Genomic DNA, 20,516 nt, shown 5'->3' with positions numbered 1-20,516 from the left:
TTATTAATCCAAAATCCTTTGTTTTCCATTCTTGCTCTAGTCACACAGCTTATTTTTCCAGACCATACCGTTCTAAGCCTCAATTACATTAAGGTCAGGAGGCCACGGAAGAACTCCACATGCCACCGCACTGGCGCGAGGAGCAAGTCAAGAAGGGCTGCCACGAACGCCGAACCCCGGGGAGCCCAGGAGGCCCGGGGTGGGGACGCCTGGATGACGTCACTCGAGGTGGGCCGGCCCCGCGCATGGCGTGACGTCACGGCGGGCGGTGCCGCCCGCCGTGAAGTCACCTGGTGGGCGCGGCCAGGCTGAATCCCCAGTGTCGTCACGAGACGGGGTGGGCCCAGAGCGTGTCAGCGCAGCCGAATCAAAACAAGCCGGAGACCCGCCTTTTCTCTCCGGCTCGGGAGCGTCTAGCTCGTGCCCCGGGCCCGCGGCGCCCGCGCTGCTGCGAGCCTCGGGTGGCCGCGCGCCGGCTCCAGGAAGCCGGAGAGTGCGCGGCGGCCCGCATGGCGCGGCACGGGCCGCGCGGCTAGACGGGCGCTGAGGGACCGCAGGCTTGCGCCCTCCGTCCTTTCCCGGAGCGGGCTCCGCGCAGGGCCGGGAGCGGCCGCGCCGCTGGGAGCCGCCTTCGCTGACGCCGGGCACCTACCTGGACGCCCGCGAGCGAGATGCCCAACCCCAAAAACAGCAAAGGGGGCCGCAAAAACAAACGCGCCAACAGCAGCGGCGACGAGCAGGAAAATGGAGCCGGGGCCCTGGCAGCGGCGGGTGCGGCAGGAGCAGCGGCCGGGGGGGCCCTGGCGGCGGCGGCAGGCTGCGGGGCGGCGGCGGCAGGCGCGCCGGGCACCGGGGGCGCGGCGGGCGCCGGAGGCGCGGGGACTGGCGCCGCGAACGCCGCGGCCGCCGCGGGGGCTGCAGCAGCGGGCGATGCCAAGAACGGTAAGAAGGGGCTGGCGGGGCGAGCGCCAACTTCCTCCGCGACGGGGATGGCGCGGTGGCGGGGCCCTGGGTGGCGTGGGTGGTGCGTGGACAATGCGAGAGTCAGGAAGTGCTCACCCCGCCCCTCCGCCCCGCCTCGGCTGCCCCTTCGTGGTCCCCACGCCTGGCGGCGGGGACGGATCTCCGGCCCCTGCCCAGTGTCCGCGCGGGGGGCAGCCCGCGACCCACACTCCGAGGGGCGCCCGGCAGCGGCAGCGCTGCCCTGGGGCCCAGCCTGCTGCCTGCGCTGGCACTGCCCCGCCGTGTGTGCCGGGCCGAAGGGAGGAAGGAAGGGAGGAAAGAGCCGCCCAAGTTGAGAAGAATGATCCGATTGAAAACTTAGGCACCGGTTCATTCTTCCTGGTGCTCCCAGGCCGCCCGTAACACCCTGAGAGAAAGAGATCCTTAATTCTCCGCACACCCAGGCTTGCTGCGTCGATTGCCACAAGTGAAGAGGCCTCGAGACATTTAGGGCCTGTGTGTTTGCTCTTTAATTCTCTGGCTTGCTTGAGGAAGGAAGAGAATCTGAACTTGACTTCCGTTCCCAGCCCGGAGTTAAAAAAAAAAAAATCTTTCTCTGTGTCATTCTGCTTAACATTTTCAGAAGGAAGCCTCATAGTCTTAGGTAGTGCCTGAATGCTCCTTTTGAGGAGGCCCTTAAGAACTGGCCAAGATGTGACAGGATTTCTGTTCTCACTACAGAGACACGGTGTTCGTTATAAGGTGCTGGGCAAACACTTTTACTTATTTGGACAGTTCTTTGAATTCCTTTAGTCAGGCATTTTTTCCAGAAAGACAATGTAGGTATTTTAATGAAGGGAGATTTAAATTTTTATATCTGGCTTTTAATTTACAGCTTCAGCTTTTGAAGCCATTCTTTGTGTAGATGAGGCACTTTTTAAACAGGGCACCTGCACTTATAAGCAGCCCACAGTGCTCTGAACAGAGGCGGCTGAATGTAGCCTGTTAGAACTGTAGGCCCCGTTGGCTGTGTCTCGGCAATACTGAAATAGGGAGATTTATTTATTTATTTTCAGGAACAAACTTGCCGCATTTGAGAATGTTTGAGAATACAAGTTTTGGCAGCCTGTGTTCTTCAGGTTCTTTTGTTTTTCTCCTGGCTTTAACCTTCATTTTGGTATTGATGTGGCAGAGAGAAAGGTGTTCACACTCTGGGTGGGACAGACTCATGGCTCAGCCATTTAGAGCTTTGTCATCTTGGAAAGGTCAGTCTTCTGAGCCTCAATTTCCTTGTTTGTAAACTTGAAATTACTGTAGGCTCTCTCCTAGAGTTATTGAGAGGCTTGGAGTGTCCCTTCCCTATTATGCTCCTAGTTCTTGTTATTTTTAAGGTTACATGTATAATGAGCTTCAAGTTTCTCACAGAGTGCATGAACAATGATGACAGCTTTCATTTATTCATTCAAAAAAGATTAACCACCTGCAGTGTTACAGGTACTGTGTTCAATACTAAGGGATCCAGCGGTAATCAGGAGGAGACATCCTGGTCCTCAGGGAGCTTGCATTCCCGTTCTGGTGGTGGTTTTGGTTTGCCCTGCCCCCTTTTCTTAGGCCTGTGTGAAGCTTCAAGTTTGCCGTTTCCTTTTTTTCTTGCTCCAAAAGATTAGACCACTTCAGGGTGGCGTGAGGAGATTTTTTTCTTAGGCTACTTGTACTTTCTAGTTGGTACATATCAAAGTGGGTAAGGGTTATTCTCTGAAGTGGCAAACTCAATATTTAGCAGCACAGCAAGTGTATGTCTGTGTGACGCTATGTTTCTGATTAGGAGCTTATTTTATCAAGTGAAAGTGGGGGAGAAAAAGGAATGGGCCAAAATTCCCATTGTCAGAGTCAGAGAATATAACTTACATGAAGAGGAGTGAGCCAAATTTTATGATGCCCAGTTCTTGGTTCTGACATTGTGTGAAGTCTTCGTGAATGATTCACCTTAATTTGAAGAACCCCTCACTGCAATTCTGCAGTTAATGATAACCGAACTTGGATGCTGAGGACTCCCGTGTGCAAGATCAATGAATAAGGAAATTACAAATCCCTTTGTTTCTGTTTGGCTCTTTAAAGCTATACTTTATAAGGGGGAGGTGTGGGAGAGGTATTATTGGTAAATTTTTAAAGGAAGACGCAAGAGACGTGTAAACCTTCAGAATCAGCTAAGGACCAATGTTTGAATTTTTAGTGTTAACATTATTAGTAGTAGCATTTTAAGTGTATTTCAGTTTTTTGCTTAACTGTGACATTAGATTTTGTAATTACGAATATTGCAAACAAATCAAGTAATCATTCCCAGAAAGGAGTTACTTAGTATTCTTTGAAAACTTTTTAAATAGTTTGTTTTCAGTGTTCAAGTCAGCTGTCTATATCTGCAAACATGCAAACTTAATGATTTCACTTAAAATTAATAGTGTTTATTTGTAGTTTGGAGTTTATAGAATGGTTTTGTGTCTTGTAGCTCTTGGGCAGTGTGGCTACCAGGGCAGGGCAATATTAGCTCTTAGCTGTTCAGTTTGTCAAGTGGGCATAAACAAATACTCTATAAAAGGAGATGACTAGCTAGGGAGAGCTTGGGGAAGCTATGGTATAGTTATAGTTGAAGAAGTTGAACTGGTTGCAGTTATGTATCTTAAGTTACTATTAATTATAAGGATATTGTACCTCTAATAAGAAATTTATTAGGTACTAGTTTATGAGGCTTTTATTCAGGGATTGGAGTAAAAGAGCACTCCATCCTCTTCCTACATAGTAAACATCTGTCTGCCTATACTGTTTACATTTTCACTGTAGGTAGACAAAATTGCCAATGGTTATATTTAGAATCTAATAATCAAAAGGTAGATATGCAGTTTCATGGTGGTTCCATTAGGCCTCTACATTTTTTAAACCCTGATTATAGTATATCTAGTTTTCTATGGGCCTGGATCTTACGTACTTTTATAAATTCCTGTTACTGGATGACCATGGTTCATCACTCCACTCATTCCTGACTTGCCAACAGAACCCATGGGCTATAGAGTCTGCCTTAATTCATGGAACTGTTTCTACAGATGGAGTTCATTTGCAGAGTGATTGGCTTTGCGTTTGGTGGACCTAGATTCAAATCCTGGCTCCTCAAATTACTTGCCACATGACCTTGGGCAAGTCATTTAGCTTTTCGGAACCTTTGTTTCTGTGTACGTAAAATGGGATTAGTGTACCTACTCATATGGATGTAGTAAAATATCTATATCTATCTAGCAAATGTATTTAAAATAAATAGATTACATACATTAGAACAGTATCTAACTTACACTACCAGCTTATGAAGTGTTAGCTGTTTGTCTTAGATCCTGGAAATAGTGTGAGCAGAGATACACGTGCTGGAGGTTTACTGGAGGGTGCTCTTAGCATAATTCCTAGTGGAGGAGGGAAGGAAGCAGGATTGGGCAGAGGCAGGAGTTGAACTGTGATGCTTCTGTAACAGAGACCCCAGTTGATCCTCTTTTGGGGAGCTCTGGAGATGAGATGGCCTTTCAGAGTTATCTCACCTTAAATAATAGGGGCAGAGCCTTTTTCCACACACTCTCCCGACTCCCAGTGGAATGGTGATTTGGACTTCGGCTCCCTCCAGGAAGAGAGTATGACCTTGAGGATGGCATCTCTTTACGTGGAAACCTTTATGGAGAGGGACTCAGTTGAGAGGCTTCAGCTCTGAGTGAAAGAGCCATTCTTATTCCGCTAGCATTATGGGTGTCTTCACTTAGACCACCAGTACCATTCACATAAAACTCAGATGTGGGATAAATGTTTCTCACTAACAACTAAATAGGCATTGCAGAGAAAACTGGGAATTAACCACCATTGTAACAATGTTTCCATGGGAAAATGCCTTCTGAATTCCATATATCTGTTTACAAGTAGATTTTTTTTGGAGTACCACCTGTTCCCTATGCACAGGATTTGTATTCTGTTGCATATTTAGGCCACTAAATACACTTTTTATAACCTAGGTTTGTAGTATATTTTAAATAGTTTCTTTTTAGATGTCTACTTTAATTCTACATTTAAAGTATGTATATCCTTCAAAAGGAAAATGAAAAATGTTTGCTGTTTATTTTCAAATCAGGGAGCATCTGTTGAGGATGTAAGTTATATAGAGCACCATTGTGATCTTAGAAAACATTTTCTTGCCTTACTTAGAAGTCAGTTTTTCGGGTCTCAAGAAGTATTTGCTACCTTCGGATGTTGTCTATAGAAAATGCTGCCTCATGCATCAAAGATTCTTCCTGTACACTTTGTGTATTAAAGTGAAGAACTCTCTGTGCTCTGCTCATGGTGCTCTATGCGCAGTCTTGTCTTTCTCTCATTCTTTACTTGTTACAGGACCTATGACCTGTCCTTAAGTTCTAGAAACTAAACCTTCAATGTCAGTTTTCCTGTAAGTCCAAGAATATATTTTATTCCATGGGGAATTGAAAACGGGAGATAAAATGGGAAAATCTCTTGCAGCTTAATCCTCCTATGAGTTTACTTCAGGCTTTTGGCTATGAATAATTTAAAACACTTGAAGGTATCAGAAGAGATTCTTTACAGAAAAAAAAATCTGTCCTAATTTTGATCACCAACTTTTTGGCATTTTAAGGGCTTTATTTATTTGAAAATACTGTGTTATTTTATTATTTTACCAGTAATAAAATAAGCATTGTAGAAAAAAAGTTTTATTTGCCTTTCTGGTTAAACACATAATTCCACCACTCAGAGATCAACATTATTAATATTTTGATATATATTTTTGCAGCCTTTAAATTTTTTTCTCACAAAACTTTTCAAAGTACGTGTATAGTTTCTGCAAAAAGAAGGTCATATATTTTATAATCTGATTTTTACACTTAGAATACTTCGTGGACAGTTTAGCAGAGCAATAAATATACAGGTGTATCATCATTTGTCTGTGCCTTGGAAATGTGATCATTCCACTATTGTTTACTTTTAGGTTCTTATTCATATATCTCCGAGCATTTGTCCACTTACTTACTTAGTTCATGTTTTAGTTTCTTTCTGCTGCTACAGCAAAATACCTCAGTCTGGATAATTTATAAATAATAGAAATGTATTTCTCACAATTCTAGAAGCTGGGAAGTCCAGGGTCACAATGCCAGCAGATTCTGTAGCTGGTGAGAGCCTATTCCATGGGTGGTGTTTTCTCACAGCATCCTCACATGACCGAAAAGGTGAAAGGGATGAACTTGTTCCCTTAAGCACTTTATGAGGGCTCTAATCCCATTCATGGGAACCCTCATGGCCTAAACACCTTCTAAAGGCTCAACCTCTTAAAACCGTTGCACTGGGGAAGAAGTTTCATCATGAATCTTGGAGGGACACAAACATTCAAACTATAGCATGCACTTAGGAAAAATTCTTCCCTGTGGACTTGCTGTGTCAAAGGATGTGCATATTTTTTATGACTTTTAATACATCCTGACAGATTGCCCTATAGAAAGGCTGTACCAGTTTGACATTGCTGTGATCAGAGTGCTTTTCCCCTTGGCTTCATCATTTCCTGGTTTTTTTTAAAGGCATGCTGGAGAATTGCCGGTACCCCAAAATGTCTCAGCAACTGGAGGGCCCCATTTACATCCATAATCTGGAGCAGATGCTATCATACCTAGGGGGAGTTTGCAAGGCTGGATGTATTTCTGCTGGGGACTTACGTGGTCTTTAGTGATTTGGTGGTAAACAGAGATTTTAAAAAGTAGTAATGGTGTCCAGGCACAGTGGCTCACATCTGTAATTCCAGCACTTTGGGAGGCTTAGGCAGGTGGATTACGAGGTCAAGAGTTCGAGACCAGCCTGACCAACATGGTGAAACCCCGTCTCTACTAGAAATCTAGAAATTAGCCAGGTTTGGTGGTGGTTGCCTGTAATCCCAGCTACTCAGTAGGCTGGGGCAGGAGAATCACTTGAACCCTGGAGGCGGAGGTTGCAGGGAGCTGAGATCACACCATTGTACTCCAGCCTGGGTGACAGAGTGAAACTTCGTCTCAACAAAAAAAAAATAGTAGTAATGGTAAACAATATTTTGGTAACTGGTAATAGAGTTAGTGAAGATGAAAGCATAGACCTTTCAAATTCTGTCTGCATCATGATTCTAATCTACTGAAGTAAGGTCTGGAGTTTTTAAAGTTTTAGTGAAAAAGACTGGGTACTTCAGGTCTGGGTGTAAACCTAGTTGCCATAACTTACTAGCAAAGTGGCTTTGGGGCAAGTTATTTAAGCTTTCTTCGCCTCCATTTTCTAAATGCTATCCTTTGGGGTGTGTTTTTTTTTTTTTTTTTTTTTTTTTTGAAGGAAAATAATATATCTGAAAGACCTTGGCATAGGGCCTGGCAGAAATGAGCCCTGTCAACAACAGCTTTGTAAATTTTGTGGTTTGTCCAACTTTATCCAACTAAAAAACTTGTTAACCCATTGTGCTGTTAAGAACAGACTCTGAGAGACATTAGGTTAATGTGGAAAAAGACTATAGTATGATGCAAGTTTTTATTCAAGGACTGCTTTGACTCAAAATGATTATCTACTCTTCCCCCATCTTCTCTTTCTTATCATAGTTTACTGGGGAAAAAATCAGATGATTTAGCTAAAAATCAGCAAACAAAAAGCAACATGTAAAATGTGTACATCTTCCTTATATAGAAATAAATGTAAATAAGTTATTACATGTATTAAACAAGGACAGCTGTGAAAGAGCAGGAGTGTATGAGTGGCAAAATATTGGGTTAAATGTAAGTATTGGATTTGAAGGTGGAGAAGTCAAATGAGTATGTGGAGTTGTATAGCTGAAAGGAGGTGAGGAGCCTAGGATGTACTTTGGGGGATCAGCCAGGGCTTAGTGTTACAGAGAATTAAGCAAAAGACCCTTCCTTTTCTCTAGACAACTGCTGGAGAGTTCATCCATTAGATCCTCGTTCATTGTTTATGTACTCCTCCTTTTACTGCACATTTATTATGTACCTACTGTCTCATATGACTGAGAAGTACAATGTTAAATTATACTTGGGGGCATCAGAATCCACACCCTCAAGGACTCACTGTGAAGCTGGCAGAGAGACATGGGAACAACAGGAGCCTTGATAATGGACTGTGGGTACCCATTGGAGAAAATGATGTCTCCTGGAGGAGGGACTTTTGAGCTGAATCTTAAAGGAAGAGAGACAGTGAATTCTAAAGATAGAGGAAGGATGTTCCAAACAGAGGGAGGTGAGAGAGGGCCTTGAGTTTTGGTTGGTCCAGGAGTTTGATGTGGCCAGTGTGAGGTGCCGTGGTAGGACTGGAGGTTGGAAAGGGGGCTGGGCCAGTCAAAGCTGGATGTTTTGTAGCAAGTGTAGAACTGCCCACTTAGGTTTATAAGCAAGGACATGGTCAGCTGAATTTGAAAAGGGGATAATCATAGGTTGTTGACAAGTTTGTAAAATTATATATTTTTACAGAATGAGTATATTTTAATACAGCTAATAAAGGATTGGAGGTGGAGCCTGCCATAGACCCTCAATTGTGGTTTTTCAGTGAAGCAGTGGGCACATGGCACATGCTACTATTCTGCCCAGCAGGATGACAGTGTTGCAGGATCCAAGACTGCTGTATGGAAAGCCTGTCTTAATTGTGCGCAGCAGCAGCCCTGTGCCGTCCGAGCCATGTGAGGTTACTAATTGAGGTTAACATCAGAGAACTAGATGCCAAGGGGAGGGATTGAGACCATCTGAGCAGAGGAGATTTTTCTCTAGAGTGCAGGGGCTTGTCCCTGCGGTTTATTTTTCATACCTTGGTAGAAAGTGTATATCCCTGTGCCTAGTTGTACTAATTATCTTGTTTTGTCATTTTATTTTTGTCAACATCTTATCAGTTTTAAAAACAATAAACTCTGGTGAGGGGAGATGCTATTATTTTGTACAGAGTGACTGTGTGTATTTTGTATGTTTCAGAAAATTTCCAGTTTTCAGTGGTTACTGAAATAACAACTTGCTTTATTTGATCAACAGGATGTTTCAGCTTAATTGTACTTGAGATCTTTTATAAACTAGCAAAAAGTGAGTAGCATTTCTAATACTTTAAAATGTTATGATTTTTCAGACAAATTATTTTTGCTAGATTATACAGATGAGGATAATACTTGAAAGGTCTAAGAGTGAGAAATAACAAAGATATTAAGCAGAGTGTAAAGTATGCAACAAGGAAGATGAGGTGTTAAATGTCATATAATTGCTTAGATTACATGTAATAAGAAAGCATCGTTCTCATCTATACTCATAATACAGTGTATTTCATAGATTTAAATTGTCAGAGAGGAAAAAACTTTCTCTGCTCTCTTAGGCTTAGTGATTGAGGGTTTGCAAATTAAATTGACAAGAGGCAGATTACAAGATAAATGACATTTAATCATAGAAAAATGTGACTCAAAGGAGTGGTTAAAGGTGGGAGCTTGTATGTTATTTTAATAGGGGAAGGGGAGGGGAGAAAAAGGAACTTATGGGAAAACAGAGGACTTTCTGGAAAGATAAGTGGGCCTTCAGGAGAATATATGGAAGATACGATAGTTCTGTGGTAATAGCAGTTTAGTGTGGTGTAAAGACTTCTCATCTCTGGTGATGAGTCAGTTTTCCTTGGTTGCTCTTGGGGAGGGGATTTATGTTAATTGAATTCTTTTTGGGAGTGTCTGCTTTTAGGCCAGTAAGAGATTCAGAAGCTTAAACACTTTCAGGTCTTTAATTTTTATGCCACAGTGGCATATTCTGGACCCCTTCAAAATATATTGCCACTCAAATCATCTTACTCCTCCCCCTTCCCCGACCCAAGAGCAATTACAGATAGATAGGAAAAGATGGCCTAGGTGTTATAATTCACATTTCTTTTTGTTTCATTTTATTGGAAATTAAAAATAGAATGCCTTAAGGTCTGTTCCTTCATAACACTAATCAAGAGGATGAATTCAGATGAAAGTTAGTAAGGTATCAAATTGCTCATGTAAGTTAAGTAGCTACTTGCCACGTTTAAAATGTATATTTGTCCCTAGGGGTAAGCATAGGTTTGATTATACTTTAGATCATGTCCCCTCAAGTTATAAAGTCATCTCAGGAGAGTGTTTTGATGCAGTGTTGAAACTGAATCACAAGCTTTGTTTTCGTTTTATAAATGAGCACTCCTGAGTGTGGTGCTTATTTCAGTATAATATTTAGTATAACACAACTTCTTATTAAAGTAACACACTAGTTGTTATGCCTAACACAGCTGTGGGCAGAAGTGGAAACAGAAATGTACAAAAACAAATTCTGGCTATTTTTTTTTATTTTTATTTATTTTTTTTTTTTGAGATGGAGTCTTGCACTGGCACCCAGGCTGTAGTGCAGTGGCTCAATCTCAGCTCACTGCAATCTCCGCCTCCTGGGTTCAAGCAATTCTCCTGCCTCAACCTCCCGAGTAGCTGGGAATTCAGGTGTGCGCCACCATGCCCAGCTAATGTTTTTGTATTTTTAGTATTGACGGGGTTTCATCATGTTGGCTAGGATGGTTTCAATCTCCCGACCTCGTGATCCACCCGCCTCGGCCTCCCAGAGTGCTGGGATTACAGGCGTGAGTGACTGTGCCTGGCCTAAGTTCTGGCTATTTTTGGTTGGCAGTGGGTACAGTCTGTAATCTGAGAGTGGGAACCTGAGATGACTGGTGATGGGTGTCAAGGAACAGACACGGAGAGCCTAGAGCAGTGCTGCCAGAAGCCGTGAAGAGGGCCTGGCATTGAGAAATAAGAATTGCCCTGCAGAGGCAGAGCTGTACATGCCTGAAACACAGGGGAAGCTCAAATAATTCTTCCATATGGTTTCCAGCTCCTTGGATCTGTTCTTACTAGGCAGTGCCTACCTGCCACAGTAACTTTCTTTACCCCAGTAATGATACAGTTCCACTGTTAGACATTTACTTTTAGTAGTAAAGGTGATATGCTGCAGTGCAGAAGCAAATTAGGGAAGATTCCTGGGTGATTGGTGTGTTGGGGCTGTAGAACTCACAGAAGGGAGAAGCAGCCATTCCTGGTGACAGGAACAGTAAAGATGCCACAGCTCCCCTTTTGAGAGCTTAATAGGCGTCACGTGTGACATCTGCAGTCTGCAGTCTACATTTGAGTATGAGGACTCTAAGCTTCAGAGATGGCCTTCCCTTCTTGCAGAAAAGGCTTGGCTGGAGGGAAGTGTGCCTTACCCCCATGCTATATAGTTGGATTTTTGTTGATGTTGGGTCTATCTTGACTCACACACATGTACCTAAATAATGAAAAACTATATGCAGGTTTTTAAAGGAGAGGACTTAAATTCAATATAAAAACATCAATCGTGTTTTTATTACACCAGTACTGTTTTTATACTGAATAGGGACATTTGCATTACTTTTAAAAGGTCTTATGTGTCGGGCATAGTGTCTCACGCCTGGAGTCCAGGAATTTGAGACCAGCCTGGGCAACATGACGAAACCCTACCTCTGCAGAAATACAAAAATTAGCCAGACATGGTGGTGCATGCCTGTAGTCCCAGCTCTCGGGAGGCTGAGGTGGGAGGATTGCTTGAGCCTAGGAGGAAGGGGTTGTAGCGAGCTGTGTCTAGCCTGGGCGACAGAGCAAGATGCTGTCTAAAAAAACGAAAAAAGCTCTCTGGGCTCGGTGACTCATGCCTGTAATCCCAGCACTTTGGGAGACCGAAGTGGGTGGATCACCTGAGGTCAGGAGTTCGAGACCAGCCTGGCCAACATGGTGAAACCCCATCTCTACCAAAAATACGAAAATTAGCTGGGCGCGGTGGTGGACACCTGTAATCCCAGCTACTTGGGAGGTTCAGGCATGAGAATCGCTTCAACCCAGAAGGCGGAGGTTGCAGTGAGCCAGGATCACGCCACTGCACTCCAGCCTGGGCAAGAGCAAAACTCCATCTCAAAAAAAGAATAGAAAAAAGCCTTATGTTTGTCATTCTGGTACTCGAACTGAAATTAAATGTGTAAAACAAGAAAATACTTGACCAGGGAAGCACTTCACTCACACATTGTACACATATGTTGATCTAATCATTCTATCACAGAAGGACTTCCTGGTGTCGGCTTGGGAGAGTGTGAACATTTGAACCGGCACTTCCTGTTCTTAATGGACCAGAGTTCATAACTAGCATGTGATTATCTTTAGGATAAAGTCCTAGAAGTAGGATCACTGCTGTGATACATATTGTCAAACTGCTCCTAAGGAGGAGATTTGCCAGTTTACACCATTAGTGGTGACGCAGTTTCTTCACACTCTGTAATGTAAATTTCAATAACCATTTTAATCTTTGCCAATCAGATGGATGAAAAATCACGTTGTTATATTTGCATTTGTTGGATTGTCAGTGAATATCTTTTTATATGTATGTGGATCATTTGTGCTTTTTTTCTTGTTTGTGATTTTTGTCCATCTTACTTAAAGGGCGTTTGTGTTCTTACTGATTTTCACAAAGTGTATATTCAGGATACTTTTTGACATATGCTTTCCCTGGTTTATTATTGGTTTTTCAGCCTTGTTTATCGTTGTCTTTACTGGTTAGAAATTTTATAGTTTTGTATTATTACATTAACATCCACATAGAAGTAGAACCTCAATAAAGGTAAGGGAGCGTGAGGAAAGTTGTGGAATTACTTGTAGGCGAAGCAGTTTGGGCATGGCATAAAGTTAGCAGCTTTGAGTTCATTTGTATACCAGTATACAGTAATGCTATTATATTTATGAGGTTGTGTTTGCTTTTTCATTTGGAAGGCTCTGTTTCTCAAATTTGGTTGCAACTGGCTGGGCACAGTGGCTCACGCCTGTAATCCCAGCACTTTGGGAGGGCGAGGCAGTCAGATCACTTGAGGTCAAGAGTTTGAGACCAACCTGGCCAACATGATGAAACCTCATGTCTCTACTAAAAATACAAAAATTAGCTGGGCATGGTGGAGCATGCCTGTAATCCCAGCTACTTAGGAGGCTGGGGTGGGAGAATTGCTTGAACCCGGGAGGCAGAGGTTGCAGTGAGCTGAGGTCACGCCTCTGAACTGCAGCCTGGGCGTTAGAGCAAGACTCTGTCTCAAAAAGAAAAAAAATTGGTTGCAACTCTTGCTGCCCTCCCTTACCTTCTCTCTGAGTCTCTGCCCACTCACTGCTGTCCAGTCAAAAGCTGAGCTCCAGTGCGCAATACCTGTCTCTTGCACATTTCTAAAATCCTTTGTAGTTTTTTTCCAGCTATGTAGGACTTTGACACTTGTAGATAAAGACTTATTATTTACTTGTAATTACCTCTTTTCAAGAACAGGCTGCAAACTGAGGCCTCTTAAGGCTAAATTGCCCATAACTTGCTCATGATAACAAACTTCAATGCTGAATCATAAGAAAGTTCTCATTTTCCTCCTTCGGGCACTTGAACTGAAATTACATGTGTATATTAATAAAATGAGAACGTAGTACTCAATTGAACCAAGAGTTTATTCACACACCATGCATCATGCTGATCCAGGCAGCCTCTGTGCCTTCTCAGATGTCTGATTTGGAAGAGGCTTCCAAACTCATTCCTGTTCTAAAGAGTGTGAGATTTGGGAGACACAGGTTTTACAAGGCTGCCGAACCTTGCTAAGCCCAAGTTGGATCTGCAGAAAGTAAAGATAACATGGTATTGTTTGTGACGAGCTCTTTGCAAACCATAGAGCTGTTTGGACAAGCAAATCATCGTGCCATCATTTGGGGATTTTAGTTTTTTCTAGGTGAGTTTTTGGTTCTCTGTGATGTGGTAGTGTGGCTGCTTCCCAGCCAGTGATGAATGCACACACTGATTTGTTGGAAGAACCAGTGCAGACCTTGGCTTTCCCCCAGGGAGTTTGCAGTGAATGCTGGTCTTCCAAATCTGTATTCTGCTGCTTTGGGGGGAGCCTTTGGTTTCTCTGCAAGTTTGGATCTGGGAGCTCTTGCTGTGCAAATTTTGCCTAGGGAATCTGTAGTATTCATTCTCCTGCTGGTCTCAGGGCAAGCCCAGTTTTTTGAATGAGACCTTCTGGAGCTGCTGCTGCAAACAGCCTTTCTGACCCCATAGTCGGGATAAACTGAGGCAACAGAAGCCTGGGGGAGGGTTCTTTCACCAGTGTGAGTATAGCTGACTTTGGGATTGTTTCGTTGTGATCTATGTATCAATCCTATCCCCAAGCTCTCCTGATTTTGTTATAACAGCAGAGTTCACTTAGATTTTAACCATTTGATTAGCAGAGCCTTGCTTTTGGCCTGTTGTACTGCATGATTTACAGTATGTGTCTGGATTTGTAATTATGCTTCACATAGTTTATATTTTGATTCACTTCAGGCTTTTCTGCTTTCTCCTCTTCACCTGCCTCTAGGACCATATGGAGTAGAAGTTTACATGTTGTTGTAAAGCATTTTGAAATGTTCACCAGACTTTCATGATTTCCTTACTTCCCTTTTAGCTTTTGCATTTTAAATTAGGTGATAGAATTGTGAATTTATCAAACTATATTGTGGATTTTATCCAAACAGTTTCTGTGGGTATGAAATACCAGTCATGTGTATGTATCAGTATTTTATATGGAATCATGATCTTTCTTGGGGTTAGGTTGACAAAAAACAATTTGTTGGCTTCATCCATGAGAGATACTCAAATTTGAAATTTTTGACTTTGGAATAAATCAGTTTTCCTCAACTTATGTTTTAATGTTCTGTGATATATGTGATCTAAAGATAACTTTTAGGTTGGGAGTGGGGCTAAAAAAACAAAGAAAAAAGATGATCAAAAAGATGACTTTGAATAATTTTTATAGAATTAATTTTAAATATTTTTTTCTTGATGAATTTTGGCCATATGAGTTAGAATTCATTTAGAATATAATTACACATGTTAAGTATAATCATATTTAATATAACAAATTCTCTTACGGTAAGAAATCAGTTTTAGATTTTTTTTTTGGTAACTCTTTGCAAATGTTACATTATTCTTCCCTTCTGGTTTTGAAATGAATAGTTTTGAGTCTTTGAGAATGATCGTACTGTAAAATTATAATTGTGTGCCACAAAAGTTAGTAATTGGAAAAGGAATGAATGTTTAGTTAAAATATCACTAACTTAAACAATATCAATGGGAGTCTGTAATTGTAAGTTACTTAGTTTTCCTTAGAAATTTTAGGAGATAGTCTCTTGAAATCAAATCATATTATAGCAAGTTGCTTCAAGTTTGTATATGTGGTGAACTGCTTGGCTAAGACATGGTCATGACTGACTGTTGAGTCTAGTTTTCATTTTTACTGAGGTATGGATAAGGCTTAGACATGCTCTCTTCTTTGACAGGTTTTTCCTTGCTGCTTGTTGGAACAGATTCTCTAACTTGCCTGTTGGTTGCTGATGCAGCTTTTCAGAAATAGGCTGGGCAGTGTGGCCCCAGGCAAAAGCTTTGTCTTTTCTCCCCAGAACCTAGCAGAATGACTGCCAGGGTAATCACTATAAAGCATTTTACCAGGTTATTTGGAAGGAAAGCAGGGAGCAGAAACAGTACATTTCAGGAAGTTCAGCAGGACAGAAAAGGCCTGTGGAAAACAAAGTAGTATAAGGATTTCATTTATTTTAGGGTATGGATAGGGTAAAGAAGTGAATTTAGCTACCTTGTGCTGAGGTTTTATTGATTTAAATACCAGCGGTCTTAAAATCATCTTGGGAGTTGGTATGTTAACTCAATCTGTTGACCCAAACAGAATGCAGGCAAGGCAGGCTGAACTTCTGTTTCTCCCTAGCAGTGGTTTTTCTGCTACTTAATATCTCCATACTGAGAGAATGGTGTTTCTTTGCATTCTTTCCAAGGAAAATCCTCCTCTTTTGAGTTTAGTAGTTCTATTAACTAAAGCAGATTGACCTCCTTGTTATTTTTAAGGAGTGCAAAGATTGGAGTCAGGAAACCTTTATACTATAATTGAGTTTAAGTACTTTTTAAAGTACTTATATTAAGTTGGTGCAAAAGTAATTTGCAGTTTTTGCTATTTTTTACCTACTTTTTAAGTACTCTAAGGATTAATATGAGTTTTGAACATTTTGAATAAGACACTATTCTTATACTACAATCTGGTTACACAAAGCTGTGGGGTCACTATCTCTCCAAATAAGCTGGCTCTGTGCTCTTGGTTGTCCTATGTGCAGTGTGAGTGGAAATACAAGAGAGAAGGCCACTTACTGGTTACATGGTCTTGGGCACATCACCAAAGGAGCCTCCCTGTGTTCAAAAAGAGTTTGTGGAATCTGGACCAAAGTGATTGTCCTATTTCTATTCTGTGAAACTTTGATACTTTTAAGAAACATTTAGGATAAACTATGACACCATTATCTTCATTCTGATGTTCAGCCTAAACCAGGCATATTCTGGGTCCATGTTCTTTTGGGTGTTGACATGGCTTCTATTAAACAAGGAAATTATGACTCTTCTACTTTATAGCTATTAATGATGTGATTTCTTACTGATATCAGAGTATTAAAACCAGAATGGAAAAAACAGGTAAAATAGAAGCCTGTAATAATTTTTTTTTTTTTTTTTTTTTTGAGACAGAGTTTTGGTCTTTTGCCCAGGCTGGAATGCAGTGACGTGATCTCAGCTTACTGCAACCTCAGCCTCCCAGGTTCAAGTGATTCTCCTGCCTCAGGCTCCTGAGTAACTGGGGGCCACAGGCGCACACCACCATGCTTGGCTGATTTTTGTATTTTTAGTACAGAAAGGGTTTCACCGTGTTGGGGAGGATGGTCTTGATCCCCTGACCTCATGATCTACCTGCCTCTCGCCCTCCCAAAGTGCTGTGATTACAGGCGGGAGCCACCGCAGCCAGCCAGAAACCTGTGATTTTTTATTAGTTTGAATCTCAGGCTGGGTAGACTTGGGGGTTTTAATTCAAAGTAAGGAAAGGGTGAATCTAGGAGAATAGACTAAATATATTAAGAGAATGTTAAAAAGCCCAAGATGTTAACTATAGTTGAAGAGCTGGGTGTGTGTGTGTGTGTGTGTGTGAAGCTTCCATGTTTATTTTGACAGAGTGGTTTGCCTGAGTAAAAGTTTGTATTTAAATCCTAATCTAAGCAAAGAAAAACATGTTTAACTGAATGTAATTGCCTTGTGCTCAATTTGCTACTCACTTTGGAGCAGTTTCACACACTAAAATAACATAAGGGAGGTTAAATTAAATCAAAGGTTAAGACAGATAAGCTTAAGTGAGCTCATTGTAGCTTCTATACTAATGAAAACAAGCAGACAAAATATTTTTATAAGTACTAGCCTTTCTTTATGTGTAGTGCTTAGTGTCTTTATTTTTTGTAGAGAAAAGATCTTAAAAATATTTGAGGAAATTTATATGAAAACCTTTTGAGTTTTCATTTAAATAATACTTGCCAGTTAATCAGGAAATGATTCTTAAAACAATATTTTTTTATTTTTAAGTTTTATGGGTACATAGTCATGTATAGGAAATGATTCTTAAATACCCTGTGAATTTGAGGTACAGTGTGGAGCATCAGTGGGCTGCAGTTAGCCTCTTTGTCTGCTCCTGTCTCTTCTCATCTAATTTCCATGTTATGGTCACAGGGATGGGCCAAGGCTGAAGCAGAGACTTTACTTGTGGCCTATCCGGTGATCAGATGGAAAAGCAAGGCTGGAGCCTAATTATGGAGCTCCTTGAAGATGATCCAAGAGCTTGGAGCATTAGTCTGAGTTTCTGAGGTTTCTGAATGTGTATATGACATGATCATAGTCAAGTTTTCAGAATGTTCTTTTGAAGGTTTCAATCAAACTTTTTTGCTCTGTATCTTCTAAGAGAGTTAGAAAAAAAAAACCCAGCATTCTTGTGCATTTTTAAGTTGTCACACCCGGTTTTTTAAAGGCTTTAAATAGATGGCTGAGGATACAGTTTCCAGTTTATTGTAAACATTGTCATTTACCTTTATGCAAACAAAATCCTAATTATCATAATAACTTGGTAACCATTATCCACTTAAAAAAATAGGATTTTTTTTTTTTCCAAGTTGGAATTTTGCTTTCTTGTCGCCCAGGTTGGAGTGCAGTGGCACAATCCCAGCTCACTGCAATCTCCGCCTCTCAGGTTTAAACGATTCTTCTACCTTAGCCTCCAAGTAGCTGGGATTACCATGGTGTGTGCCACCATGCCCAGCTAATTTTTGTATTTTTAGTAGAGATAGGATTTCACCATGTTGGTCAGGCTGGCTACTCCTGACCTCAGGTGATCCTCCTGCCTCAGCCTCCCAAAGTGTTGGGATTAACAGGCATGAGCCACTATTTCCATTCAGTTTGTGCTCAGAATTTGATCCTAAGACAAATTAATAAAAGGGTATTGTCCTTTTATTAATCGTGGTATATTTTTCTATAACAAAATATGTATATAAGCGTAAATTTTTATTAAGATGAACTTCTGTGATGGTAGAGTAAGGGCCTCCAGAAATTCACTCTTCCATAAAAGCAATGAGAACACTGACAAGAATTACCAAAATCAACTGTTTCACAACTTTGGAAATTAACCAAAGGCTTGTAGTAATTCTAAGAGTCTTCTTTCAAGAGATGACTAAATCATAATAAGTGAGCTTGTGGTATTTTAACTTGTGTTGATCCCACTCCCTTTCCCTAGCTCCTGGTATCTTTCAAAGGAATGTAAATGTTATGTAAGTAGTTGTTATACTGTATTTAGGGAATAATGACAAGAAAAATAAGTCTGTGTATGTTCAATACAGAAACAGCCATCTTTTTTTTTTCCCTGAATATTTTCCATTGACAATTGGCTGAGTCCATTGATGTGAACCCACAGATACGGAAGACAGACTGCATACGAATGGGGTTGAGAGAGAATCCTAGCTACCTAGAGCATGTGTGATGTACCAAAACAGCGTTCTGATTCACATTCCATAAAAAAAACTGTTGACTGGTTTAATAAGACACAGTGCAGGCCAAACTGCCCCATTGGAACTCTGATCTAGGGGATGTGTAGACATCATATCACCTATTAGTTGAGCTTTTAGAAGATTTTGAAAGCAGGGAGTTGTGGGTTGTATTTTCTAACAGGTGGTCTACGGATGACTCATATTGCCAGTTTATCATGCAGTCTATGCTTTACCTGTTGGGTAGACTAGAGAAGGGGTAAAGTCATTAGTCTTTTCAGCAGAGGTAAGGGGAAGGGGCCAAATCAGCCAGGGCCTTTGGCCTTCAAGCACCATTTTGGGCCTCATCAAGAGAGAAGAAGCAGGTCCAACATTTGGGAACACTGCATTGTAACTTACATAGTAAATGGAAATCACATAGATAAAATGTAAATAAGGTGGTTTGACTATTGCCACATTTTGTGTATTTGTGCTGACAAAAGAATATTAATATGGATAATCAAAATCAAGCGTATTTTGCAAAATCAAGCAAGGATAATATTGGAATATAATACTAAAGACTGACACGAAGTTTTTAAAAATAATAGCATTTAATAACTGGTTGGACAGTTCCTTTGTAGTTGTACATACACAGTCATGCATTGCTTAATGACAGGGATACATTCTAAGAAGTATGTTATTTGGCAATTTCATCATGAGGCATACATCATACAGTGTACCTGTACTAAAGTATAACCTACTACACACCAAGGCCAGATGGTATACCCTGTTGCTCCTATGCCACAAACCTGTAAACAGGGTTGTACTGAATACTGTAGGCAGTTGGAACACAATGGTATTTCTGCATCTAAACATACAGAAACATAGAAGAGGCATAGTAAAAATACAGCACAAAAGATAAACAGTGGTACGCCTATGTAGGACACTTACACATGAAAGGAGCTTGCAGGACTGGAAGGTACTCTGGGTGAGTCAGTGAGTAAATCTGAAGGCCTAAAACATTACAAAACTGTAGACTTTTATAAACACTGTATACTTAGGCTACCCTAAATGTGGGGAAAAATGAGGTAGGTATACTAGGACGTCACTACGCAATAGGAATTTGTCAGTTCAGCTATAATCTAATGGGACCACTGTTGTGTATGGAGTTCACTGTTGAATCAAACGTCATTATATGGCACATGACTATATATGCACACATACATGTACACACATATATACTGACACATATGCTTCATCTGGACTCCTCTTCTCATTTTATGATAATGTGATTTGGATCCAAGAACTCCTGGATCTACATTCAGAGCACGTTATGCAGTACATGTATGTACATAATGCTGTGTAGTTTTCAATGATTTAGTACCCTCAAGATCTAAATCTCCAAAGAAGAGAAAAGGCAGCCTGCTAATTTGTTTTCTAGTACAGTGTGATCCCATTATATGCAAATTGTTTTATGCAAATTTCAACTAATCCTATATAAGTAATATTAATAAAAGCTTCACATTGTGTGCAAAATTTCAACAAGCATGTTTTCCCAAATTAGGCATGAAGCCATTTCATATTTTCAAAGCTGTCAGGTCAACTGAATTATAAAAAT

At 41.2% G+C, this 20,516-nt stretch overlaps 1 protein-coding gene across 1 annotated transcript in view; it reads left to right on the top strand.

Annotated features, from left to right (window-relative positions):
- The first annotated feature begins 353 nt into the window (after window positions 1–353).
- HECA (hdc homolog, cell cycle regulator) overlaps window positions 354–20,516 on the top strand; it is a 44,111-nt gene continuing 23,948 nt past the window's right edge. The window contains exon 1 of the mRNA XM_017530416.2: window positions 354–942. Within this exon, the coding sequence (XP_017385905.1) occupies window positions 672–942 (271 nt within the window). The 5' untranslated portion in view covers window positions 354–671. The remainder of the gene's footprint in view (window positions 943–20,516) is intronic.

This window comes from Cebus imitator, unplaced genomic scaffold (assembly GCF_001604975.1).
Source record: "Cebus imitator isolate Cc_AM_T3 unplaced genomic scaffold, Cebus_imitator-1.0 Scaffold65, whole genome shotgun sequence".
NCBI classification, from domain to species: domain Eukaryota; kingdom Metazoa; phylum Chordata; class Mammalia; order Primates; family Cebidae; genus Cebus; species Cebus imitator.
This window is presented reverse-complemented; position numbering and strand designations above follow the sequence as displayed.